The sequence below is a fragment of the Heliangelus exortis genome, chromosome 18 (assembly GCF_036169615.1).
Source record: "Heliangelus exortis chromosome 18, bHelExo1.hap1, whole genome shotgun sequence".
Taxonomy (NCBI): domain Eukaryota; kingdom Metazoa; phylum Chordata; class Aves; order Apodiformes; family Trochilidae; genus Heliangelus; species Heliangelus exortis.
The window spans coordinates 2,141,565-2,167,735 of NC_092439.1; the positions used below are offsets into that span (position 1 = coordinate 2,141,565).

The 26,171-nt window shown below is 40.9% G+C and overlaps 2 protein-coding genes across 3 annotated transcripts; both read left to right on the top strand.

The window, feature by feature from the left end:
- Positions 1 to 20: 20 nt before the first annotated feature.
- FBXO3 (F-box protein 3) lies at positions 21 to 14,097 on the top strand. The gene is made up of 11 exons (XM_071762545.1): positions 21 to 178; positions 2,274 to 2,363; positions 3,308 to 3,471; positions 4,384 to 4,498; positions 6,803 to 7,007; positions 7,778 to 7,823; positions 9,893 to 9,977; positions 10,777 to 10,899; positions 11,343 to 11,458; positions 11,840 to 12,030; positions 12,982 to 14,097. Exons 1-11 carry the CDS (start codon positions 72 to 74, stop codon positions 13,105 to 13,107), a joined length of 1,368 nt encoding a protein of 455 aa, XP_071618646.1. The 5' UTR covers positions 21 to 71; the 3' UTR covers positions 13,108 to 14,097.
- A 3,053-nt stretch (positions 14,098 to 17,150) lies between these two features.
- On the top strand, positions 17,151 to 23,647 carry LOC139804861 (CD59 glycoprotein-like). Of its 2 annotated transcripts, none has more exons than XM_071762581.1 (4): positions 17,151 to 17,331; positions 19,765 to 19,837; positions 20,507 to 20,608; positions 21,999 to 23,647. In XM_071762581.1, exons 2-4 carry the CDS (start codon positions 19,774 to 19,776, stop codon positions 22,190 to 22,192), a joined length of 360 nt encoding a protein of 119 aa, XP_071618682.1. In that variant the 5' UTR covers positions 17,151 to 17,331; positions 19,765 to 19,773; the 3' UTR covers positions 22,193 to 23,647. The 2 variants fall into 2 exon arrangements, with proteins under 2 accessions (XP_071618682.1, XP_071618683.1); XM_071762582.1 differs by lacking the exon at positions 17,151 to 17,331 and adding an exon at positions 17,892 to 18,089.
- Positions 23,648 to 26,171: the final 2,524 nt, after the last annotated feature.

The window sequence follows — 26,171 nt, forward strand, 5'->3', positions numbered from 1 at the left end:
CCCGCCTCCCGCCCCGGCGGTTGACAACGGAGCGGCGCGAGGGGCGGGCGCGCAGGGGGACGGCTCTCAAGATGGCGGCGCCCCTGGACATGGAGCCGCCGGCCCTCAGCTTGGAGCTGCTGCCGACCGACCCGCTGCTGCTCATCCTCAGCTTCCTTGACTACCGGGATCTGATGAGGTACGGGTCGGCTCCTGGGTTCTGCCGGATCCGCCTGAACCGCGCTGCCAAAAAAAAAAAAAAAAAAAAAAAAAAAAAATGGAGGGGGGGGGGAAGGAGAGGGCCGAGCCCGGCCTGAGAGGAGGAGGGAGGGAGGGGGGTGAGGGTGGCGGAGGCAGCGCCGGGGGAACGGGGCGGGGGAACAGGGCCCCCTCCCTGTGGTGGGGCTGAGGGGAACGGCGGAGGCTCGGCCTGAGGCGGCCGGGTGAGCCGGGGTCAGCGGGGAGAGTTGTGAGGTGAAGGCTGGAAGGGGGGGAAAGCGCTGTGGAGGAGGAGGAGGAAGAGGAGGAGGGGGGATCCCGCGGCGGGAGGTGCCGGCAGCTCGGGCTGGCAGAAGTTTTAGGTACAGGGTCGGGGAGTGGACAGGGAGGGCTGGTGAGCGGAGGGGACTGGTGAGCAGGTAATGCTCTGCCACAGCGCTCGCCACTGGGTAAGGAAGGGATTTGGCTTCTGGAGGAGCTGCTGTGGGGAGGGCATCTGTGTGTTTATGTCTCTGTGTCATGTGAAAGGGAAGGGAAAGGGCATACAGGAGGATCACTTTACTTTGTTGAGGTTGATTTTGAAATACTAAACCAGTTCTAGTTTGAACAGCTTATAATGGATACTGGGGAGAGAGAGAAAGAGAAAAAAAAAAAAAAAAAAAAAAAAAAAAAAAAAAAAAAAAAAGGCTTGAACAGGTAAATATGAAAAATTCTGTAGATGTTTTCACCAGCCCTGGACCTTGGCTGATTTTTCTTAGGAAAACAAGATTGAGAAGCGTCTTTATTTCACCCACTTACACTGTTGGTTTTTCTTACTTAATTATTTCTGAACTTCACTAAAAAACCAAACCAAAACAAAAAGCAGTAACTAAAAGCTTACGTTTGGTAACCTCATTTATGGTATAGTTGTTAACCACAGCCACTGAAACACACATGAGCTGTCGGAACAAGCTACCAGAGGAAGTGATGTTGCCACATCTAAATCGGTGATATCTTTTGGGAAATTTCTTGAAAGTGTAACTGATAATTCCACTCAAACACAAAAGGAAAAAGGTTTGTGATCTGGTGTTCAGGTTAGATTGAATGAGGCAATAATTTCTTCTAAAGTCTTTGAATCTTTGAATAACATAATCATTCCCTGTGTGCTCCCTCAGCTTTGCACATCACTGATGCTTTGCTGCACATTCATATTCATATAAATATACAGAAATGTCTTGCTGTTGATGCCTGCTGTACATTCCAGAGAGGCTTTAAAACTGTGAACAGTCTGAGGAGCAGTCTGCATTTGATGGCATCCCCATCACTGCTTTTCAAGAGGAAGTTAGCAGGCATCAGGAATACAGGTTATCTTTTGCTATCTCCTTGCTTCAAGCCAGAATCAACTTAAATGATTTGCAGGGACACTTTTAGACTTATATCCTTCAGGTTATTTAATACTTCATTCACAGTAGTGCTGCATAGTGCAGGAGATGGTTCTTCTAACTTCTTGAAGTAGCAATGTTACCTGAAATGCAATGGCAAGAACTTATATATGGTCTTGGTTACAGTGAGCTTGCTGTACTTATTTCCAGGCTTATCATCCTTTATATTTTTCCACTGTCTGTTTCTGGTCATGAAGATTGTTACTTAACTTAATAAAGTAACTTCATAATACTCAAACTGTATGGTTTCTATAGCTTACTGTTTGAGCTTTCAGTGGTGTGGAAACAGTGGAGATGATTAGGTAGAGAGTGACATTCCAGATAAGAATGCAATTTAAATCATAACGTAGTCATGCTGCAATCTTTAAGACAATGTTTATGATGGGGTAGTTCTGCAGGATGACCTGCTTTGCAAAATTACTTAATTGCTGGCTGTTCTCAAAGTGTGTAGAAAAGTAGTTCACAACTTACACAGCTGTAATAGTGACATTTAACCACTGTAAGCTCAGTTTTAACAAGGACGAGCTGGCTATCTTTTCAGGCTCTGCATTTACTTCATGAGAATGCAATGTGTAGTATATGGGCCTGTATATTATATTTATCCTTGTTTATTTTGCTACTCTTCTACAATCAGTTTTAATTCTGTATTTATAGCTGCTGCTATTTAAGTCGAAGATTAAATCAACTATCAAGCCACGATCCATTGTGGAAAAGACACTGCAAGAAATACTGGCTGATTTCAGAGTAAGTGTGGTTGTTTTAAGCCTTTCCCCTATGAAAATAAGGTTTATGTTAGTGCTCTTTATGTCCACATTACTTTTAGTGACTCAGATTGAATTGGTATTCACCAGCTTCAAATCAATGAAAGGTTAGAGGTATCAAAATGTTAATTTCCTTAAAAAGCTTTATAAATGTGCCAGTTTTATGGGTGGATAGAGAAGAGGTGCCTTGTTAATAATGCTAAGGCTGAAGAAGAAGCTGCAGCTTGACCCAGGCAGCAGATTCTCTATGAAGAAAAGTGCAATTCTGAGTGTTGTAATTAGAGGGGTACAACTGGATGGTTGTGTCAAGGGTAGCCCTGACTGGAATCACAGAATAGCTGAAGTTGAGAGGCACCTTATGTGATCCTTTAGTCCAACTCCACTGCTCATGCAGGCTCACCTAAAGTAGCTTTGTCTTTACCCCTTCCCATCAGGTAATTTCATGCATTGATAAAATCCCCCAGAGCCTTCTCTGGGCAGAAGACTTCCAGCTCTCTCAGCCTCTCCTCCTGTGAAAGATGTTCTGGTCCTATAAATCTTTGAAGGCCCTGCACTGGACTTGTTCCAGTATGCTTTTCCTTGTACTGGGGAGCCCAGAACTGGACACAGCACTGCAGATGTGGCTGACTAGAGATAGCTTCCCTTGACTTGCTGGTAACACTCTTCCTGTTGCAGCCTAGCATAGCTTTGACCTTTTTTTTGCTGTGAGGGTGTGCTGTGGGCTCATGGTCAGCTTGGTGTCTACAGCTGATCATCCCCCAGCATGTACTGGTGTCTGAGGTTGTTCCTCTCCAGGTACAGGACTTTGCATTTCCCCTTGTTGAACAGGAGATTCCTCTCTGCCTGGTGAGGTGTCTCTGAATGGCTGCACAAGAAATCAAACTTTTTAGATTGGTATTTAAATTAACTTTCTTAATTTCCACTTAGAGAGGAAAAAAGCCAACGAAATCAGAGCTGGAAAGCCATCTTCATCAGTACCTACTCTGACCTAGGAAGATACATCCAGTACTATGCTACACTGAAAAAAGCCTGGGATGACCTAGAGAAATACTTGGGACAGCGTTGTCCTCGGATGATTGGGTCTCTGAAAGGTACAGTGCAATACCTGCTTGCTCTAGTAGGTTGATTGACATGACTTTCTTACTTGTGCCAGTTGCTAGTAATGCAGGGATTCTCTGAGGATTTCTTTTCAGAGAAGTCAAGACTATTTTTTTCTAGTGCCCAGTCAATCCTTTTTATCTCTGGATAATCAGAAAATGAATACACTTTCATTTCTTTTGTCTTTGATTGCTGTGATTGATTTTTTTTTTTCTGCTTGACATTTATTAGTATATTTTAGTTTGGTAATCCCATTACTTCAAGGATCTGGGAGCTGTTGATGTGATTTTATTGCTGAGGTTTTCTTAAGACCTGATTAAAAGACTTCCATGTGAAAACAGACATTTTAAACTAAAGCCAAACAAAAAGGAAAGTGGTTTTTCTCATCTGTGTTCTTCTATTTTTCTCTTACTGGGTTCTTCTAATGAAAGTAAATCCATGGCTGATCAAGAATTTTTAGCTTTTTTCCCCCCAATGTTGTTTTCAAATGAAGTTTATGTTTTAATACTTCTAAATACTTCCAGTGTTGTAGTTCATAAGACATACAGTGTATTTAGTGCTTTCTGGTACAGGGACAAAATGGCTCTTACATTTTCAGCTGTACTTCAGCCTTCTGAATGAAGCTGAAGGTTTCACTGTAGACAGTGATCTTTTTCCTCTGTAAATCTTGCATCTTCCTTGACTTGCTGGATAGTGCCAGACTCTTAGGTTTTGCTAAGTGTTTGTGAAGAATATGTTTAGAACTTAACACTTCAAGACTTCACTCAGGTATACCTGATGAAACCATGTGGAATTAAATGGTAAGAGGGCCTGATGCAAATTCTACGATTCATCTTTGTCAGGAGCAGCATATTTGGCTTGATTACCCCCTCCAAAACTGCCACTTTGTTTCTTTTTGTACACAGAGAGTGTGCGGGAGGAAGATCTGGATGCTGTGGAAGCACAAATAGGTTGCAAACTCCCTGATGACTATCGGTGTTCATTTCGTATTCATAATGGACAGAAGCTTGTTGTTCCTGGGTAAGGAGTGAAAACAACATACCAAGTTATTAGACACCTTTGTATTTCCTAGATCCTTGATTTATTAAAAAAATAAAAGGTTTGCTGAGCAGAGTAGATGAAGCATTAAATGTATAGTAACTGAGTGACTGCTTTAAGTGACCATTCTAGAATTAGCTACCCTCTAGTTTCATTTTTTTACTAACTTTTTTCTTTCAAATAGTTATGGAATAACTTCTAAGCTGGTAGTAATTTAAAGTAGACTCATAATGACAGTTCTGCATATTAAGGTTTCTCTTGTTTTTATGATTTTAAGCAGTTTCAGCAATTAAAACCTCCTTTTACACCAAGGTTAGAAGGCAAATGACCAAACATGGTTTCCTGTCTTCCAACTGTAGAAAAAGTTTGCAGATCAGCACTTGATGAAGTGCTGCAAAAATAAGCAAGAGGTGGAAAGCTTGGGAAAATCACTACAGTGTCTGTAGGGGACAGTGCATTCATGTTGCCCTACCAAAACCTTCTCTAGTAAAGAGGGTGCAGCTTCCTCCAATTGTACATGCAGAAGGAATATGGGAAACAGTTTAATGCAGCTATAAGTGTGACTTCCAGTTCTGTTCCTTTCCTAGGAGAGACTCATTTAGAGAGGGGATAGGTGCCCTAGTTCTGCAGACTTTAAACAGAACCCTGCAGCCTGAGTGCTTTCTGCTCTTCCTACTCCTTTTTTACTCCCACAAAGCCTCTGCTGCAATGAGTTGCCTGTGGAAGGGTTGGAGGAGCAGACATATGCCCTTGGACATGCCTTTCAGCTTGAACAGCTGCCAGTGGGCTGTGGGTCCCTTGCTGTGCCTTCAAAGTTTTGACAGGATAACAAATCATCCTGGTGGAGCACTGACTGGGAAGCTCATTAGGTCTGATATGTGGGACCCTGAAGCAAGGAAAGACTGCTACACTGCAGGTGGAAGGTGTGGTCTTGCTGTTGGGGACAGGCTTGTTTTCTTGTGGGACATGAATGCTGGAAAGATCAGGTGTTAGGTAGTGGAAGTCTGTGCAGCAAGTTGTTGGAATTTTAGGTCAGAAATGGAAGAGATTTGGGATTAGTCATTGCTCGGTGCTTCAGGTTTCTGTGTTTAGATTTTAGCATCACCATCACTTTTTAACCTGTAGAACATGCTAATTCCAGGGAAGACTATGTAAGGAAAAAGAGGAATGGAAGCTGTTGCCCAAGATGGGAGCAGCTTGTATCATGCTGGCGTGTGGCAGCTTGCACCTGAGTCACTGCTTTCATAACATGAGTAAAAGCTTAGCATCTGCCAGAGTTTACACCTGAGAACAGCAGTGAGAGGCAAATTAGAAAGGAGTATGGGTGGGGAGGTGCACATTACAGGTTTGTGTACTCCTCTTATTGCTAAGCTTGCTTTGTAGTGTGTGCTCTTGTAGTTGATTACTTAAATCACATTACCCCTCTTTATCCTTGTTCCATTGTCTGCCCCTGTATTACATTTTAGCTTCTGATGCTCACTTCCACTCCTAATCTCTTACCTATTTCAGATTAGTACTACTTTTTTTCCAAATCGATATATTTGTTTCTTATGCCTACAGAGGCTTATTTTACTGTCTTCAACAACACCTCCTTCTTGTCAAAAAGAAATAAATAAATCCAATCCTTTGCTGTGATGCTTACAAGAAGCTAGAGGAAAAAATGAGAAAGAGATTTGATGGTGTTGCCACATCATGCTGATGAATATTGTCTCGTTCTTTCAGTGTATGTCTGATTGCTCGTGTCTGTCTGCCTTAGTTTTGATATTGAGATTACAATCTCTCTGACTCAATAGTTATTTTGTTTGTTTACTTTTTTCCAAAGCATGGAGCCCCTTGCTCACTGCAGTCTTGATCAATGACTGCTCCTGTAGCAGCTTTGTGTTCTAATTGAAAAATCACGGATGCTTTGACAGTGTTGAAATGAGCTTGCACAAAACTTGAGATAGAGAGCACTGGCAGTTAGTATATTGTGATACTATAGGAATTTGTCTCAGTTGTGAATGGCTTCTTTGAAATTGTTGCAGAGCTGGTGGGAATCACCAACACAGTTTAAAACAGTGCATTGGGATGCAAACACAGAAGTGTTTGTCTCAAGCCATCAACTTTGTGAGGGTTGGTGCTGCGAACTCAGAACCTGGTCCAGCACCTGGATGTTAGAGGTGGACCTCAGCTAAGTCTAGTATGCATCTAGAGCATTTATAGAATCCATGCTTAGAAAAGATTGAAAGCTACCTGTGCATTTTCAGTGGCATCTTCTGTTTATCTTTCTTTTTTTTATTGTTTAAGTCTGATGGGGAGCATGGCACTCTCGAACCACTACCGCTCGGAAGACTTGCTGGATATTGACACAGCAGCTGGAGGTTTCCAGCAGAGGCTGGGGCTGAAGCAATGCCTGCCTCTCACTTTCTGCATTCATACTGGCCTGAGTCAATACATGGCCCTGGAGAGTGTGGAGGGACGAAATAAATATGAGATCTTCTATCAGTGTCCAGTAAGGAAAAATGTGTTTATACTTTTCTAGTGATTGCTGATGTCCCTTTGCATGTTCAGATACCTGAGATACTTTACATAGCAGAAAGTGAATACTAAGGGATCATATTAGTGTGTTACTTGCCCTTGAGTTGTCCTCTGGTTTTTATCAAAGCCCACAGGTGAAATGTTTATTGAATGAAAAAAATGTACATAAAGTTGTTAATGACTATAGCACTTCCTGTACGTTCGTGGTAGCAGACAACATTCATCCTTAATGGAAAATATTAATTTAATTTACTGAAACTATGGCAGGTATGTACTCTAGTCCCTCTTTCTGTAAGGGAGAAAAGCTTCTCCATTGTGGAAGATCAGCATCTGTATGTGTCTCCTCCCCTAGATATATTAAATGTAAACTTACTACAATAAATTATATTCTCTGGTTTGTAAGGAAAATTTATTCTTCAGTGGAGAACAAATTGCTCTTGTTCAGAGAGCAGTCTCTCTTATAAAGCAATATTTAGGGGACCTTGTTTCCTGAATGATTCATTAAACCTGATTTTATATGGAATGTTCAGGCTGTATAGTCAGGGATCACGTGAGCTCCTGTGAGGACAGATGGTGTATTTTGTGTATGAATATCTGACTGGGAGTATAATGATGCATTAAGCAGCCAGATTTTTTAGTGAATATATAGGGAAGGTATTACCTATGTTAGATTTGAGGTGTTGAATTTTCACCTTCAAAGTTTAATGCTTTCCTTATACATCCATAACTTTCTTTTTCTTTTAGGACCAAATGGCTCGCAATCCATCTGCTATTGATATGTTCATTACAGGTAATACTTCAGATAAAATGTTCTGCTAAATGTTGTAATTGCACTAGCTAAAAATTACATGTCAGCACACCTTGAACAAAGCAAGCATTCTGAATTTTCTGTGCTACTTTTAAGACTCTAACCTACTTTAAAACATCAGCAGTTATTTGAAATGAAACACAGGTTTTCTCAGCTAAAGCTTGTCCTTCTGTGTGTCATGTATACAAATCAGTCAGTGTACTAACTTGTCTAACAAGATGAGCAAAATCTCTTGAGTTAGCCATCCTGGGGATGATGTAAGCAGTTATTAACATCCAAGTGGACAGAAATATTTTTTTCCTCTGGTAGTTTTTGCAACCATATTAGAAATTGGAAATAATTTGTGTCTCTGAATGAAATTTAATTAGCTGTAAACATAGCCTTTCTGGATTTTTTTGTTTGCTTGAATGCTTTATTCAAAGGATAAAGGAGGGAAGGGGAAAACTGCATAGTTGTTGTTTGTTTATGTATTAATCTGTTGTGATCATCTGTCTGACATGTACATTGCCTGGAGTAGTGTTTTGATTATTTTTTTGTTAATCCACTGGAATCTGGTAGTTGTATCTATGTCTAAATTAATTCCTTTCACTCAGTGGGAAAGCATATCCAAGATAAATGACACCAGAATTAATATTAAAATTTAGCCTTGCACATTTCTTTGGAAAGATGTATTGATATTACAGTTGGAAACCATCAGGCAATGGTTTGGGTTGAAGGTAGTCAAACTCCTAGGCAATCTATTTTCAGGAGTTTTTATTTTCACCTGAGGGTGACCTAGTACTTTATGGTGAACTGGTATTGCTGCTCAAGGTTGCTGCCTTCCTTAATGAAATTAAGTCAATAGTGAGGTGATCTGACAACATATTTAAGTGTATCCCAGTTGGCTCAAAGGGTTAATCTTGGCTTATTGCAGAGTGGAGGGGAATTTTCATATACAGCATTTTTCTTGTAATTTTGAACACATCAGAGTAAATTGGTCCAATTTCTCCATTCAGAGTTACTTTATACAAGGTTTGCATTTTGTGGATTAGTGGTAGAAAGAAGGGTAATAATCTTGGAGTTCCTTAGGCTTCCAAAAGATCAAAGGACAGTACATATGGCTTTTGCTCAAAGGAAGAAGCAGTAAGTACACTTAATCTGACAGGAGTGGTAGGGCTTGATAACATGTCAGTGAAGGTGAGGATAATGATTTCTTAGTATTTCAGCTCAAATCCAGGATTTTTGTATCAGTAATATTGACAGATAATTGAAGAACTCTGTACTTTTCTATTGCACTCTATATTGCAATGCTTGGAAGATTTATGGCTGAGAAATTATTTTATAGAGAGGCAGTATGTCTCATATGAAACTCTCTTCTTTGAGAGTTAAATGTGACAGCTTGATTGCCTCCTTAGGAATCAAGCTGTTCCTAATTGATGGCTGTAGGTGTATGAAAAGCTGTTCTCAGACAATGGCTCTTGTGTGTCTGAAAAATCTCAGGTTCTTTGGAATGACACAGCCTTAGTCTTCTGGGTTTGTAGCAGGAGTGCTGAGTGTGCCTATGACTTACCCTGGTTTTTAAGGAGAGGGAAATTCTGCAACTTGCTAAAATTTTTCTTAAGAACTCTATTTTTATGGAAACCTGAATATTAGAACTAAGTCCATAAATCCACCAGTGGACTTCCTGGAGGTAGAATAGCTGGAAATATCTCCACGAGTTGTACAGTCCCCAATACTTGTGTTCTTTCCCAGTCATAGCAGAAGAGTCAGGAGCAGGAAACCAGATGATGAGAGACACCAGCTTAGAAGACTGTGGTTATAATGTAAAAGCTAAGAGATTATTTCTTTGCTGTGTCATTTCTGGAATGTGCATACTTAACTTTTAGTTCTTGGTTGGTTTCTCCAAATGTTGCTAGGATGGACTGGAATATTGACTGAGTCATCTAAGTAAGTCTGGGAGTTTATTTTAAAAATATTCAAAGCTTTAAACTGTTTCCTTTGAGTTTTTATTGTAATGTGCTTAGTGGTAAATCTGCCTGTCTTCATGAATACTTTTCTTCTTTGGCATCTAGGTACATCTTACTTGGAGTGGTTTACATCCTATGTAAACAAAGTTGTGACTGGTGGTTATCCCATCATCAGAGACCAGATTTTCAGGTATTATGACTGGGACTTATAACCTCACTGCAAGGTTTTGATGGTTCTTTTAGAATGCTGACCTCTTTCCAAGTAGTTACAGGTATCTGACACAAAAAGCTGATGGTGATGAGAGGAGAAAACACATGGAACTTAATGAAAATAAATTAAAGCAGAATGCTCAGACTTTTTTTTTTTTTTTTAACCAGAAACTTCAGAGTTTGTAACTTAACATTAGCAGCACTGGAATTTTGCAGTATAACTGACCCAAAGCTTAGTAAACAACTTAGTATTTTTTCTGTTTGCTGCAGCTGCAGGACTCTCCTGAGTTAGTAAAAAAGCAGTTGTTTCAGTGAAGTGTTTCTAAATAACACTGTGGAATATGCAAATAAACAAGACCTCTCAGGTGTATGAATCTTCGTGCACTTTTTATTTCTTTTAATTATAAGCATGAGTCTTAGTTCTGTCAAACTGAGATGGTATAAAACCAAGTTCCTGATCTGTAAATGAATTTCCTGTAGGTGTCACTAGGTTTTATTTTTTTAAATAGCATAATGACTCACACTTACAAATGTGTCTTTGTTGACTGGAGATCAAATTATACCCCCAGGTTAATACAAACACAGATGCAGGTACAAAGGGATACATAGCTGTTCAAGTTTAGGTGATAAGGAGGATAAGTCATGAAGGCACAACATACATTTAAATGCCAAAAAACATTGACTGCTTTTAACCTAGCACCACAATGCTGCTCTTAGTAATTAGTTAATCACTTTACATGTGTAGTTTTCTGTATTTTTCTCTGTTTTCCTCTCTGTAGGTATGTGCACGATAAAGAATGTGTTGCTACCACAGGAGATATTACTGTTTCTGTGTCCACTTCTTTTCTACCTGAACTCAGTTCTGTCCATCCACCACATTATTTCTTCACTTACAGAATCAGGTAAAATAACAACTGAATTAACTCTTATAACATGGGAAAGACCTATGTAATGTTGAAAGCATCAATTGTTGCAAATGTCTGCTCAGCATTCATAAATGTAGTGAAATGAACAGGATGTTCTCAACATGCTGTACTTTTTATTACAAAAAATACTAAATTTTTACCTGGTCAGGTATGCCAAGTACCAATCAAGTTGGTAATTGGTAAAGTACAGTGGTGGGGAGGGGGAGAAGTCATGAGTAGCGTGTGATTTAGAAAGGAGTAAATAAAAGCAGATAGTGAAGCAGAGGGGTGGGGATGGATCCCAACAACTGGTTCTGCATATTTTACCTCAGGGTTTTTTGCAGAGTGTACTTTGAGAGAGATCCCATGGACACTACAGTGTTTCTTAAAATGTGTGTAAGTAGTTACCTAACCATTAAGTAATGCTCTTTGGCTTCTAGAATTGAAATGTCCAAAGATGCTCTTCCTGAGAAGACTTGTCAGCTCGACAGTCGATACTGGAGAATAACAAATGCCAAAGGTGATGTAGATGAAGTCCAGGGTCCTGGAGTAGTTGGTAAGTAAAAGATTGTTTTTACAAGCCCAAATAGAGAGGTTTTTGGTTTTTTATAATACAGTGTATTTCATAACACGTTATGAAAATTACTTTATTAGCCATTTGTATTTGCAGTAGTTGCATGATTTGTATCAAAATCATTTTGATACTTGAAAGAAAAGGATATGTGTCTGTCTGTTTTGTCTCTAAAGTTCTTTTAAAAGGGATGTTGTGATAGTTAAACTCTCTTCAGACAGTTTTTTAACATCAAGAGTTGGTGAAAATCGTTTATCCATCCTCTGGGATACAAAATGATCTGCCTGAACATCTTGTGGAGTGCTTGACCCAAATGCTAAATTCGACTTCAGTTTTCACTATTGTGATCTCATATTTTGCCAACAGGGGAGTTTCCAATTATCAGTCCTGGCAGAGTCTATGAATATACCAGCTGCACTACGTTTTCCACAACATCTGGATACATGGAGGGCTATTACACCTTCCATTGCCTCTACTACAAGGACAAATTCTTTAATGTCACAATTCCCAGATTTCATATGGTGTGTCCAACATTTAAGGTGTCTACAGCACGAATGGTAAGCAGAAATGCAGCTCTGTTGATGCTAGGCTTTTTTTTCCCTCACCTCTTGTTTTCAGAGAGCACTTGGACAGACTTTATTTGGACAGGATAACTGTGCTTAGACTCAGTGTTTTATCATTTTTCAATTTTGATTGTTTTCTTGAAAAATCACTCTTTTTGCAGAACAATTTTTCAAAGAGAAAAAGGTCTAAAAGTATCACTCAGTCTGAGACTTTGGTAGTTTCCTGTTCACTTTGCAGCTGGAATGTTTCTCATTAAGAAAACTTCCCTTTGCTTTGGCACGTCTAGAGAAGAATGCTTTATTTATTTGATCACTAGCATAGCCCATATTTAGAGACTAATTCATATAGAAATTGAAAGTTTTTGTGCAAGCACTGAGTCTTTCCCTGGGGGTAGACATCTACTCACTTTCTCAGGTATTTCCAGGGATTTGAGATGCTCATTCCCAAAAGTTCTAAGAGTAAATGCCAGCAGGTGTCATTCTGCTTACAGAAACTGACATCTCTTCCTCATCCTTGCTCACATTTATGGGAATTGTAACCTCCTTCCATTCAGCTGACTATAAAAATAATTTGCTTTTCTCTTTTGCTCTACCTCTGTTTTAAAGGTGATTATGACCCTTGGGTTTGAAACTGCTTTTATTGAAAGACAATAAGCTGATGGACAAGTTGATACAGCTAAGATAGTCAATTGTGGCTCTGTATAGTTCTACAACTGAAATAATGAAGGCTAATGGTTAAAGGTCAAATAGTTTGGCAAAAAATATCTCTTGCAAATTTAGTTTTATAATTATAAGGAGCTGCTTTTAGGTCATGGAGTACAGCGTCTGTTTCAGATAACTGACATGGTAAAGCAGACTTCAGATTTTTATAGGCAATTGTTAATGTTTTCTTAACTAGCTGGAATAGAAGATTTTAATCAAATATGGATGTGTTTTGTGTATCAGGAAACAAATCATAATGAATATGCAGTGGATGAAGATGAAGATTCCACAGACACTGATGAGTATGAAGATCGACGTAGAGTGTTGGACATCCCTGCACCTTCCGGACGCTGCCCACGTCACACCTGATGAGATATTTTTCAAAAGAAAATAAACTGTTTTCAGAAGCTGAACTCTTTGGGGCTAGTGCATAAGAATATTTCTGACTGTTGTAAATGAACTTTCTGTTGCACATCAGGGCAACTAGCATGAATGTTGGTGCCAGTTCTAATATTCATCAGAGTATAACTTTTTTTTTTTCCCTGGTTTTGAAGCAAAGGGGGTAGGTCAAGGGGAGGGAGTGGAAGGAAGAGAAAGGTGTTTGGGTTTTTGTTCATTTTTTTCTGAAGTGCAAACCAGCTTGATAGTCTGAGGTAACCGGATCTTACATTTTTTTTAAACTATTGCCTATTTATGATCCTACTGCAAATATGGTGTGGGGAATTGTTTTTATACAAGCATTTAAAATTAGCAATAGACAAAATGGCAAAAAAGGTGTATATTGTCCTTTCTCATGAGTTTCTTACTCTTGATAACTCATGCCAAGACTGAAACCTGCAGTTTGGCCTATGTATCCCATTTGGGTGAGATCAGGTGCTCGTGCTCTGTTTTTTTTTTTTTTAATTTACATAGGAGTACCAGAAAATTCTGGTCATCAGATGCATAAATTAGGAATGAAACTGGCCTTATTTTTTAGACAATCTTGTCTTTGGGCTTCATTTTATGCTAAGTGACTCTGGTTGGATAATGCCTTTTGGAATGGAGCATATATGCATAATCTGCCACTCAGTAACTACAAATTAGAAATTTGTAAATATGTTTTGAGTTTTTCTTTTTATGATGTTTGCTGTTCAGACTTTTTCATAGGTGACAAATTTATGTTGAAGTATCATGTTTCCCAAAATCCTCTATGGATTTTTCTAACTACGCCTGACTGAAAAGGAAGAAAAGAAAAAAGATGAGCCTGACAGAACACCAGATGACTAGAAACTTTATATTTAAAGAAGTATGTTTGCTTTATCACTTTTATTTTGTTCCATTGTCATTAATAAACAACTTTACTGCCTCCTTTGCTCTTAAGTGCTACATGGGACTCTTCCTGCCAAGCCTTGAGCAAGAACTGTGTGACCAGCATGGCTGTAGTCAGTTCATTTTTTTGACATCCAGAACTAGTTAGATCCTGTGAGGAAAACCAGTATGTTGTGATTCCAGCTGAATGCTTCCATTATTAACTAATTACTTCTCAGGCAGCCAGTCTGTTCTTTTTCCATGTAATATTTTTAGATTCTCTGTGTGCTTATCTTTTCCCTAGTGCCACACAGCATTTGGATCTTGCACAGTGGTACAAGGTAAAAAAACCCATATGGAGTATGACCCTTACAAAACATTTAGAGAAGCAAAAGCATTAGTGTTGCCCCTCACAGAAGTCTGAACAGCAGTATGAATTTCTGGAGTGGTTTAAAACTTTCCATTTTGAAGATTCCTCTGTATTAACTATGAGGGGGGAAAAGTGATGTTTGTGGCATAATGCTTTTTCTTCACAAAATTTTATCTTCTATTAAAGGGTTCAGTGAAAAAAGGTTTAGCAGAACTAGAAATTACTCCAGTGCTCTAAGTCTGCTGTGTATTTTTAAGGGCAGGTAACTAATAGTTGGAGGCTTCATAATTTACCAGGATCTGCATGCTCTAGTTCAGTGATACCAGCTGAAGGTCCTAAGGCTCTTCAGAAATATTCCCAACATTTGGAGATTTTACTCTTCTCAGTGAGTGGTTCTCCCTTGCTTTTTTTAAAGCAGAACTATAATTATTGTTTACTGTAGAAACCAAGATAGAAGACAGTGATGTTCTGTCAACTTTGGAGCACTGTGATACAGGGGTTTGAGGTTTCTTATCCAAGCAGAGCTGGTAGCACAGGACTCTGTGTGTGAAGTGAGAAGGTAACCAGGCAGAGGGAAGGATGTGTTGCTGCTGCACCTAACACTAGGTGTTTGTAACAGGAAAAAGGTTATTCCATTGCTTCAGGCAGCTATTTTAGCACATGGCACATTGCCTGAAGTTACCAGATGCAGTGTGGCTGTGAATGTTGTAACTCTTCATTTTGTGCATTTGAAGTGGGGCTTATGCCAGGGGTTCTCCTCACCCCACCCAAAACTGAAGCTACTGCCAGGTTAGGATGAAAAGTGAAGTGTCTGGGACTACTGAAGAAAACAAAGAACCAGTTATGTTTGCCAGCAGTACTGGACTGTAGAAATCTTCACTGAGAATGTAGGAAAGAATTGGCTGTCAAGATCCTGCATCAGAAGACAGCTCTTCACCAGTGCTCTGGTTCAGCAGCAGGTGGGTAGGTGGGCTGCTAACTGCCCACATGGGGCACCCAACTGCTAAATGCTTCCTATGCTTGTTATGATCTCTGCATGCAGATTATAACCTATAACATAAGTTCTTTTCTTTGCCCACTACCCATCAGGTTCAGCCTGAAGTTACATCAGCTTCTCCTGACTCAGATCCTGACTGATACTGATGCCTGGGTGGGACTTCTGAGGTAAGATAAGCCTTCTTTTGAACATGTATGAATTCAGCACATGGATTAAAAACGTAGCACATCCAACACAAATCTTTAACTATTAATCTAGGCGTGGTTTTGTACCTGGGAAAGGCCTATGCTGACAGTCTTGATAATTGTGCTGTAAGATTCCTTCAGCATTTCTGTGGGCTTTGGCTGACTGGATGGTTTAGTGGAGAGAACCTTTGGCCACAGTTTCGTTGCTGTGACTGTATCACATGAGAGAAAAACAGTGTGCCAGCCACTGAGAAAAAAGCCCCAGAAGCAGTAAGTTGTTCCAGTGCTTTTTTTTTTTTTTTTTTTTTTTTTTTAAAGTAAGATCTTAAAGACATTTATAAAATCATATGCTGATCTGACTGATTAATCAACTGCTGTAGCACACCAACAGAATCTGCTTGGAGTTCTGAGTGGTGTAGTGTTTAATGAATGAATTGGCAGTTATGCAGTGGTTAACAAAAATTAATTCAAAATAGTTTTTTAAATACAACTGGAAGTTCCAGGTATTTAATATCATACTCAAGTCAGCACTTAGGCTATTTGTTTTGGTTTGCTTTTGTTGTTTGTTTTCTGATTAGCATTAATCTAGATATCTTAATGTATTAAAAGTCACTTTTGGTGTCTTCAAATGCAGTTCTGTTACTCTCATTTGATGTTTTTTCTAGGTTGTGAATGTTTAGATCTATATTCAGCTGCCTCTGGAGGCAGCTGCCACTTTCCGTTCCTGGTTGTTTCCCCTGTGTGCTTTAAAACTTTTCTTAGGTATATATATGAATTCATACCATTTATTTAACCACAAGGGGGGATGAGTGGTAGGTGTGGCCACATCATGCTTTAGAAAGCAAGGAGGATAATGAGCATTTAATTGCAGCCCAGCTAATCCCATTTTCTTAATTGCTTTCTCCACCAGAAAAACTGGGAGGCACATAGGTCCTGCTGGCTCTGGGGTCTCCCCCAGCCACCTTTTGGAACTCTGTGTGCAGAAGGAAAGCATGTGGTGATAGGATGAGGCGTAACAGTTTGAAACTGAAAGAGGGGAGATTTAGATGAGATACTAGGGAGAAATTCTTCCCTGTGAGATGATGAGACCCTGGCACAGGTTGCCCACAGAGGCTGTGGATGTCCAGTCTCTGGGAGTGTTCAAGGCCAGGTGGAATGGAGCAACCTGGTGTAGCAGAAGGTGTCCTTGTCCAGCAAGTGTTGGGTCTAGATGACCTTTAAGGTCCCTTAAAACCCAAACCACTCTGTGGAGTGAGCTCGAAGTGCAGGTTTAGCTGCTGGGAGAGAAATTAAAAGAGGAGGCAAAGCGACATTTCACAGTCACAGAATGTTCGGGTTTGGAAAGGCACCGCTGGACACCACCCAGTCCCACCCACTCTGTCAGAGCAGGTTTAGAGTAGGGAATGAAGGATGAGAGGAATCCCTCTTTTCATCCTCGTGGAAAATCAGCAGAGCTGCTCCTCGGGATGCAGCAGACGTATTTATCAAAGTTTTCTCGGCCTGTTCAAGCACCGTTCAGGTGACGCTCGCTCAACGTCCCGCAGGACTGAGCCGTTCGGGCTTCTCCGGGGGGGGGCGGGCGGGCGCCTTTGCGTTTCTCGGGCCGTGGGCCGAACCGGGCCGTGTCAAGGGCTCCGCCCCCGAGGGTGGCACAGTCGAAGGTGGCAGCGCTGTCTCCGCAGCACCCCCTGCTCCAACCTGTTTCCCCTTAGCAAACGGTGCCGGGTCGCTCAGCCGCAAGTCCTCAAGGGGAGGTAAGGGGCGAAGGGGATGATTCGGCGGACCCCCCCCCCATTTTCCCCAAAACCCGTGCCCAGCTTTTGTGTGGCAGAGACGGAGGGGTGAATGGGGGGAGAGAGGAGGGAGGCGACCCCCGCCTCATCGGGCGCAGGGGGGGGACTTGAGGGGTCCCGGCGGTGAGGGAGCGGGAGCCGCGCTGAGGCGAAACGGCGGCCGCGGCTCTTGAGGCGGGGGGGGGGGAAGGTGGTTTGGCGGCCGCGGTGTTGCGCCTGGGATAAGAGGGAGGTTTTAGGTGCGATTTTGTGTTTATGTTTTGTTAACCTGGACGGGTTTGATGGGTTTTATTTACTCCGGGGCTGAGTCATGGCCAGGCGGAGCGGCGGCACCGCAGTGCGCTACGCGGGGCGGGCTGCGGAGCGCTCGGCACGGGGTCCCGCTCACCGGCCGCGGGGGGCCGGGGGGCTCCTGCGGGAGAAAACCCACGGAGCGACACGTCGCTCCGTGGGTTTTCTCCCGCAGGAGCCCCCGTAGATTCCCGAGGCCATGGAGAAGGGGGTGCAGAGAAGTTAAAAGATGGGAAAGAGCCAGGTTGCGTCTGGCAGGTGGCTGCAGGATAACCTCGGCAAAGGAAGCGGTGCAAGCTGCGAAGATGCTCTAGATCCCTCCCCAGGCATGGGGCTCGTCTTGGTTATCCCTTTTTCTTTCCTCTTTCTTGCTCGGAGGTGATTGTGAAGGTGGCAGCCTGGGTTTGGACCTGTGTTCTCTCTCCCAGGTGGGACTGCAGAGGAAGTGTTCTGTTTCATAACCAAGGCAATGAGCCTTTCCTTGCTGTTGCAATTGCTATTTCTTGTTATGCTTGGGTTAAAACAGGAATGTAGAAAATTAAGTTTAGGATATGTTTTCTTCTGTGTTTCTTCTAAGCCACGTTGTGAATTGCTGTAAATAATTTTATTTATCTTTGAAAGCTGAAATTTACTACTGTGTCATCTGTGGGAGTACAGAAAAAATTTACTCATTTTCACAAACAGATTGGTTGAATTACAACTCTCAAAGCTATTATTCTGTCGATGATGATTCACATTAATCCACCCCACATTTATTCTGGTCATGACTTGGTTTTGCTAAAAGGCAAAACTGTTTTACCCTGCTGGCACTGTTGTGTGACTGAGAGCTCTTGGAAGATGGAGAGGTTCCCAGGGAGATTCTTGTTGCTTTCCAGAATGTCTCTTGGTTTAACTACCAGACCAACAGCCCTTTGTGGGAAGAGCCTCTCCTCTTGGAAAACTTCTCACAAAGTTGTTTTCCTCAGCAAGTCGTCTCGTCCTTGACATTAGGATTTTGTTTTTCTTAGTTTTCTTGCCCAACAGTAGGTCATACAGATGGGGAAAAATAGCAGTTTTTTTGTTCAGTGGTTGTTTTTTTCCAGTAGAAAAATAAACTAGACTTAAGGTTGAGAAGGATTTCAGTATTGTTTTACTATGAAACTGGCTTTTCAAGTCCACGGGCAGTCTTTTGGGAGGAGAAATCTCCATCCCAATATGATTGTGGTCTGCCTGCTAGACTCCTAGCTGCAGATAGAAATAGCTTCAGGCAATGTTAACAAGGTCAAGAGCAGCAATGTGAATGTTTCCCTGCAGTCTTATCTTAAGTGAAACATGTTGTCTGCATGCCTTTAAATCTTCGGGACTTCCAGTCTCACTTGGGCTTTGAAGACAGCTATGAAATCATACAAGTATGGCCTCTCCCTCTATCCTCCCTCTATCTGCTTGATACTGAGTCTGAATAGCCTCTGCAATAGCAGAGATTTTTTTTTTTTTTTTTTTTAGTAGTAGATATTAATGTTTATAGTTCAGACTCTGTGCAGATTTCTGGAGTTGCCTACGTTAAAAAAAAAAGCATCCTACCACACTACCAGCTACCTCTGGATTACAGCAATCATGGTGGACCTGAGCCATCACTGCAGACACTTGGTAGATTATTGTATGTGTGTTGGTCCCTCGGTGAGCAGGAGAAGTTTTGGGAGAGGCAAAAGCCCCCTTAGTGCAGACAAATTTCTTGTAACTCCAGGGAGAGAAGTAAGAAGCACAGTCTGATTCCAGGGCTATTGGGGAACTGCTGTGAAAGAAAAGGTATTCAAAACCTAAATTGCCTTTTTCTTTGTCAGATGCATTTGTAGCTGTCAGAAATAGAGACCTGTTGAATGGTGTAATCAGAGGGGAGAAAGGAGAGCAATCTACAGCTAAAATCTGAGTTCTCAGAATAAAAATCATCTCTTGAAAAGTTCAGTTACTTTTATCTCTTCCCTTTCACTGTTTTTCCTGGACAATGCTTTCATTTCCCTACTGAATGAAGTCTTGAAACCTCAGTGCCTGGCCATGTACCTTGCTAGTTTCATGTAGCTTTTAAATAGAGTGAATTTCTAACATCTGTTTATGCCTTCAAATTAGGGAAGAAGCATGATCAAGATGAGCCGCATCCTCTTAACCACCTGCATTCTCCTGGCTGCTTTTTGTAGTGCTGGTGAGTACAAGGGAGGTGTTTTCCTGATGTCAGGTTATGACAGGGGCTGAGGAGATTGTGGAAAAAATGTTGGAGAAGCAACAATAACAAGAAAGGCTTGGATTATTTAATATCACTTTGGGGGATGACAGTAACCATCAAAGAAGGGCTTAGTTTCTGATTGTCTTTGGGCAGAGGGGAGAAGCAGGTGCAGAATGTGATGCTGCTGAAAAGAGCAACAGACTGTTCTGCTGGTGGGAGACTGGATTCCTGTTGTGTGAACTGGAAACTTGGTGGTGGATAGCACAAGAGAGAAATGATGAGAGGAAATAAAAAAGGGATAGAATAACATTCTGCTGAAAGTGTCTCTTCTTGTCTGTCCTTTTAGAAAAGGCAGCTTTTAGCTAAAAGAGGCAGACATTTAATATATTATTCTGCAGGGACATAAAGGTGTTTTTAAAAACGACCTGAGTACCTGTGTCAAAGTCTTCCTCTCCAAATGGCCAGTCTCAATTTATCCACTGACAAAAACTTGTGAATTTTAGCTTAAGTATTGAGTCTAATAATCAGGCATATGTTTTTTGACAGCTAGATACAGACAGTGATGATTCTTTTTCCCTTTCTAATGCTGCTGCTATTTCAGTACTTCATTATTCAGTAAGATAGAGCAATAAATCTTTGTCTTCTTAGGTTATGCCCTAAGGTGTTACCACTGCGATAACAGCCCTACCTTGTGCAAGACCAATAGTACTTGCTTACCAACTGAAGATACTTGCTTGCAGATGAAATTTGGTATGTATACTGTCTTACAGACCTAAAATAAACATGGTTGTATCAGTTTTCATTGCCTGTACACTTCTCATCTGGCCTCGGCAGGCATTTCTTAGCCTCGCTCAGAAGAAGGTTGCAAAGACTTTTGAAGGTCATGCTTTTAGTAAATGGATTTAGTTTGACTTCCAAGCAACTGGTAAGGATAATGAAGATCTAGATAGCTGATTTAAACTCATATAAGTGTGTGCAGGTGTCTATATCCAGGCTGAAAAACAAAAAACAAACAAAAAAATCTCTCTAAGTAGCTGGGAAAAAATAGGAGATGGAATTGACTTTAAAATACAAAACCTTTTCCCTGAATTTGTTACACTGTAAAAATAGATAAAGCATGTGTAACCCACAAAATAAACATGCAGATGAAGTTTTTTAGGAATTGACATCTGCTTAAATAAATGATCTTTGCCAGAGGGTGAAGTCATCTGGGTCTCAAGAAGATAGTCAAGGGTATTCATGGCAGGGAGTTACTGGTTCAGTTAATTAACATGTAAGTGACTGTTTAACTGTGAGTGACAGGAGTTTCATTGGAAAACCAGAAGTACTGAATCAACTTGGATAATCCCCTGCTTTCCCTAGTGGTTCCCTTAGCCCTAGAAACACTCTTGGACTGGCTTTAGGTTGTGGGAACAAGGTTGGGATGGGGCTGCTCTGTTCCCCAGGATGTTCCCTGCCAATGCTTGGGATGTGGAGGAAGGAAAGCTTCAAACAATGCTGGATCAGGATGCTGCTCTGTGCTCTTGTGTCCTAAGGAATTTCCTCTTTTGCTGTTTCCCCTGAGCTGAAACCTTCATGACCACAAACTTTCTAGCATGCAGCCTATGGAGGTTGTCCATGGTCAGAATCAGGTGTTGAGTACTTGAGATTTCAAGATAGGGAAGATTGATCTCTGGTGTCCAGGAGAATGAGTGAGAAAAGGGAAGGACTCTTTTACTCTTCAAGTTCTGTCTTCTGTGTGTTGCTTCTGGAGATGAAAGCAGTCAGATCTGATGGGATGAGGTAGATGGTGATGTATTGTCCTTCTCTGCCAGGAGCCCCTGTGCAGGTATCACTCAGGCTTCACCCTGTGTCTCCCAGTGGGTCATTTGGACTGAACTGGAAGCACTGGTTAGCTTTGAGCTAGAAATCTTAACCTGTGGCAAAGAGCTACAGGAGAGTCCTGTGGAGGCAGGACCATGACTTGCTATTGCTGTTTGCCCCACTAAATTCCTAGTGAAGGCAAATTGGGAAATTCTGAACACCTGAAGAGAAGCAGAAAAAGTAAATTCACTGCAGTCTAAACAGTGATTCTCTTCCTGTACCAAAAGTGGTGTAGCTTTGAATATTCTGTTAATCTGTTTATTTATTTATTTTGCAGGTAAATTGAGAACTTCCTCCTGCTGGAAGGCATCCCAGTGCAGTATGAATTATATTGCTGAATTCTTCCTGCTGGATAATTTTGAATTCTTTTGCTGCCAACACGACTTGTGTAATGAGAGTGCAATTACTGGGGTTAACAAAGCTGCCTTCAGTATTGCCTCTGTAATGACCATGTTATGGATGCTTCTGTAATAATCCCCATTTGTATGCTGTACTTTCAAGCTGACATTACACAGAATCATCAAATGTCTTTTGAATTGCACTTGTTGCATTTTCAGTTCCTATCTGTGAGCTGAAACATTACCTTTTTGTTTTTAATTCTGTTTCCTGAGGTTCCATCTGTTAACTCACAGTCTCCATTCAGGGGAAGGAGACTTATTTTGTCACCAGTTATAGGGAATTTGGGTATTTTGGCCTGCCATATTCATGAGAAAATAACTTGTTATGAAGTGATTTCATCTTGTGGAGAATCTGGGCAAACTTCAGGGAGTGTTGTGTAAGAGGAGGAATTTTATGGTTTTATGCTGGAAGACCACAGTTTCTTACCATCCCATGAATTGTAATTATTTTTGGTTGGGCTTTCTGTGGTGTCTTTGGTTTTGTTTTGAGGTTTTACTTGGATGCTCCCTGGTCATATGGATTTGCTCCCATTACAAAAAGTGTTGGATCACAAGTGTAAACTTGCTGCAGTCTTCATGATGAGTGTGGAAATTGTAGTTTCAAGTGATTGTAGACTCTGTTTCCATCACTGTAAAATTATTTTTTCTTTTTACAAGCCTTGTAAGTGCTGTTATTTGGGGAGAAAACATCTACATTTCTTAAACCAAAACCAAAATAAGGGTATATAAGCAAGGAACACTTTTCCCTCTTTTTATATTTCTGGAAGCATGCAGACAACATATGCTAGCTTCTTTTGCAGGCTTTTTTTTTTCTCTTATACTTTATCCATGCCTAGAATTTTAATTAAGCATGGGCTGTGCACTGAGTATTTATTGGTAGACTGAAAATTGTTTATAAAATGTTAAGGGATTGAAATGACACATTTAGTTTGTTTTCCCACACAGTTAGGGTTTGGCTTTTGATGGGAACAGTAACATGTAAAATTAACCCTTCAAGCTTCCACTTATGAATATTAACAAAACCTTGCAGAACTTAATATTTTGACTTTTATGCAACTTTATAAATGCCAACACAAAATATACCTGTATTTATATAGCATGAATTAAAAGAAAATGCTTGGTTTGTATAGATAAGAGGTCTGGAGCTGGAATATTCTGTATGTTGCTCTGCCTTTAGTGATGAAGTCAGATCTCTGATGCTTGTCTGGTACTTGGAGACCTTTTCAGCCAGGTTAAATATCAGATTCTCCTTTTTCTCTTCTGGAGCTCTTGCCACATCCCTGCAAGGGTCCTGGTCCATTGCCAATAGCATATTCTATCCCAGGACCCTCCCTTCTTCTATGCAGGGTGCCAGTGACACCAGTTTACCCAGTTACAGCAAGGGTGTTACTCCAAATCCACGATGTATTCTGCAGTGTAGCTTTTGGTTAAGCTTATCTTAGTTCTGAAAGCATTCTGCAGTCTCTCTTATCACTCCCAATATGGAAGCTGTGCTGTCCTTGATTAATAAAAATGTCAAAAAAGAAAATGAGTGTGATTATTGATCAGTGTGCTGTTCACTGGGTGTAAGTAGTCATTTCTCTGTGAGATGAATCTGCACTTTTTTTAAGTAAGCACAAAAAAAAGCTCTGTATTTTGTCTGATCATAGCTCAAACAACAACTTTTAATATTTGTTTTCTAATAGCCTTGAATATTTTCTTGTCTAATCTATGGTATTTCTCATTCCTCTCCTAGAAGCAGCTTGAGCAGCCAGTGCTTGTGTTTTTGCACTCTACAAGGCCACTTTTGGAAAGAGCAACAGGAACAGTGTTTAATTCTGGTGCTGAGAATGAGTGTAGCAACAAGAGAATTGCAGCAGCAACTGTAATGACAGCAAGCAACTTGGAAAGGAAGGAAGGAAGGACAGGAAGGAAAGAAGGAAGGGAGGAGGGAAGGAAGAAAGGTAGAAAAGAAAAAGGAAGAAAGGAAGAAAAGAAAGGGAAGGAAGGAAGGAGGAAAGGATTGAAGAAAGGAAAGGAAATGAAGGAAGGAAGGAGGAAATGAAGGAGGAAATGAAAGGAAGGAGGAAATGAAAGAAAGGAGGAAAGGAAGGAAGAAAGGAGGAAAGGAAGGAAGAAAGGAGGAAAGAAAGGAAGAAAGGAGGAAAGGAAGGAAGAAAGGAAAGGAGGAAAGGAAGGAAGAAAGGAGGAAAGGAAGGAAATGAAGGAAGGAAGGAAGGAAGGAAATGAAGGAAGGAAGGAAATGAAGGAAGGAAGGAAGGAAATGAAGGAAGGAAGGAAATGAAGGAAGGAAGGAAGGAAATGAAAGGAAGGAAGGAAGGAAATGAAGGAAGGAAGGAAGGAAATGAAAGGAAGGAAGGAAGGAAATGAAAGGAAGGAAGGAAGGAAATGAAAGGAAGGAAGGAAGGAAATGAAAGGAAGGAAGGAAGGAAATGAAAGGAAGGAAGGAAGGAATAAAAGTAAGGAAGGAAGGAAGGGAGGGAGGAAGGGAGGAATAAAGGGAAGGAAGGGAGGAATAAAGGGAAGGAAGGGAGGAATAAAGGGAAGGGAGGGAGGAATAAAGGGAAGGGAGGAATAAAAGGAAGGAAGGGAGGAATGGAAGGAAGAAAAGGAATGGAAGGAAGGAAGAAAGGAAAGGAATGGAAGGAAGAAAAGGAAGGAAAGGAAGAAAGAAAGTAAGTAAGTAAGGAAGGAAGGGAAAAAAGAAGGGAAGGAAGGAAGGAAGGAAGACTGACTAAATTTCAAGTGGAAAGTAACCCTTTTGTTCCTCTCCTGGGAAAGGCAGGTTAGTTATGTATCTGACTCTCATCTCGTGCTATTTACAAGCTAAATGGTGATGCAGGGCTTCATGTTTTGGAGTATAGTTGTGTTCTCTAAGCCTGTGTGCTCTGGTGGGTGAGCTCTCTGCATGAGTGCAGGGTAGCTTGCCACTATTATCAAGGGTTTGGTTTGTAATTACCTAAATGGTTTGCTCTGTTCTGAATTAGTGGCAGAACTAAAACCTCTTTCTTGTCTTTTTACCTTTGAGTGTGCTTTTCTTTTTTGCCAGCAGACATAATTTATATTCTAATGGCTGCCTAATCATCAGGGAGTATTCTTCCTTCCACCTATTTCTCAATAGTCATTGCTCTCATAACCATTAGTTCCTTTATTGGGGGGCACAAGTTCACAGAGGAGCTATTTTTCTGTACAGGTGTATGAAGAAGGAGCCAAAAAATGGAGCTGCAGTAGCAGCAGCAAGTGGTGTGTGTAGAAATTCATTTTCATGATCACTCTATGCCATTAATTCCCCTTTCAACCTCTTCTCCTGCTTTCTGCCTCCTGCATGGTGGTTGCTGCCTCTCTCTTGACTTGAACTTGTCCATGGGGAGTTTGGAAGCCTTGTAGTCCTGGCAGGAAGGTGGGGCTGACAAACCCAGTTGGTAGAGATTTTGTTTTATCCTTCTCTAGTTCATCAGTCATCAAGGGTAAGGTGGGCTGTCTCTGCTATTTCAGGATGCAGGAAATTGTGAAAAAGAAGCAGATGCATGGGGAAAAAAACAGAGCCAGAGCAAGCAATTTCCTCCTACTGCATGTTGGGAGTGCAAGGAATGAGGAGGCTGACCAGCAAGGAGCTTTTATTTTGTATAAAGGAGGAGGAGGAGTTGCTAAAATATTAAAACAGTCCCAACAGGGAACTGCACAGTAAGTAACTCACTGTTGCATTAACTGGGTCATCTGGATAAAAGATTAAAAATGCTTTTGGTTTCTTTCACATAAGTGGAATGAATTAAAAAAATAAAATGTTTGGAGCAAAGTTTCAGAGAATAAAGTGTTCTGAAAGGAGGAACTAATTCTGGAGAGGCAATGAAGATGATACAGATGTAAACATGAGCACCAGGGACCTAAATACAGACTCTTCCCCCAGGCAACACTGATATGCAGATTCTCAGACAGGAGAGCTGAAAATTCTGTAATTCTTGCCTCCTGCAGAGATTACAGAGCAGCCTCTACTCACACATCAATCATTCTTTACATGTAAGTCTTCTATATTGATGTTTTTTTTTTTTGCA

What these genes read in the sequence shown, in the direction of transcription:
- FBXO3 (XM_071762545.1), top strand. Translation starts at nt 72, where the DNA reads ATGGCGGCGCCCCTGGACATGGAGCCGCCGGCCCTCAGCTTGGAGCTG. An exon ending in AAATACTGGCTGATTTCAGA is followed by an intron (nt 2,364 to 3,307) that starts GTAAGTGTGGTT and finishes ATTTCCACTTAG; the next exon opens with AGAGGAAAAAAGCCAACGAA. An exon ending in CCAGGGTCCTGGAGTAGTTG is followed by an intron (nt 11,459 to 11,839) that starts GTAAGTAAAAGA and finishes TTTTGCCAACAG; the next exon opens with GGGAGTTTCCAATTATCAGT.
- LOC139804861 (XM_071762581.1), top strand. Translation starts at nt 19,774, where the DNA reads ATGATCAAGATGAGCCGCATCCTCTTAACCACCTGCATTCTCCTGGCT. An exon ending in GGCTGCTTTTTGTAGTGCTG is followed by an intron (nt 19,838 to 20,506) that starts GTGAGTACAAGG and finishes TTGTCTTCTTAG; the next exon opens with GTTATGCCCTAAGGTGTTAC. An exon ending in TTGCTTGCAGATGAAATTTG is followed by an intron (nt 20,609 to 21,998) that starts GTATGTATACTG and finishes TTTATTTTGCAG; the next exon opens with GTAAATTGAGAACTTCCTCC.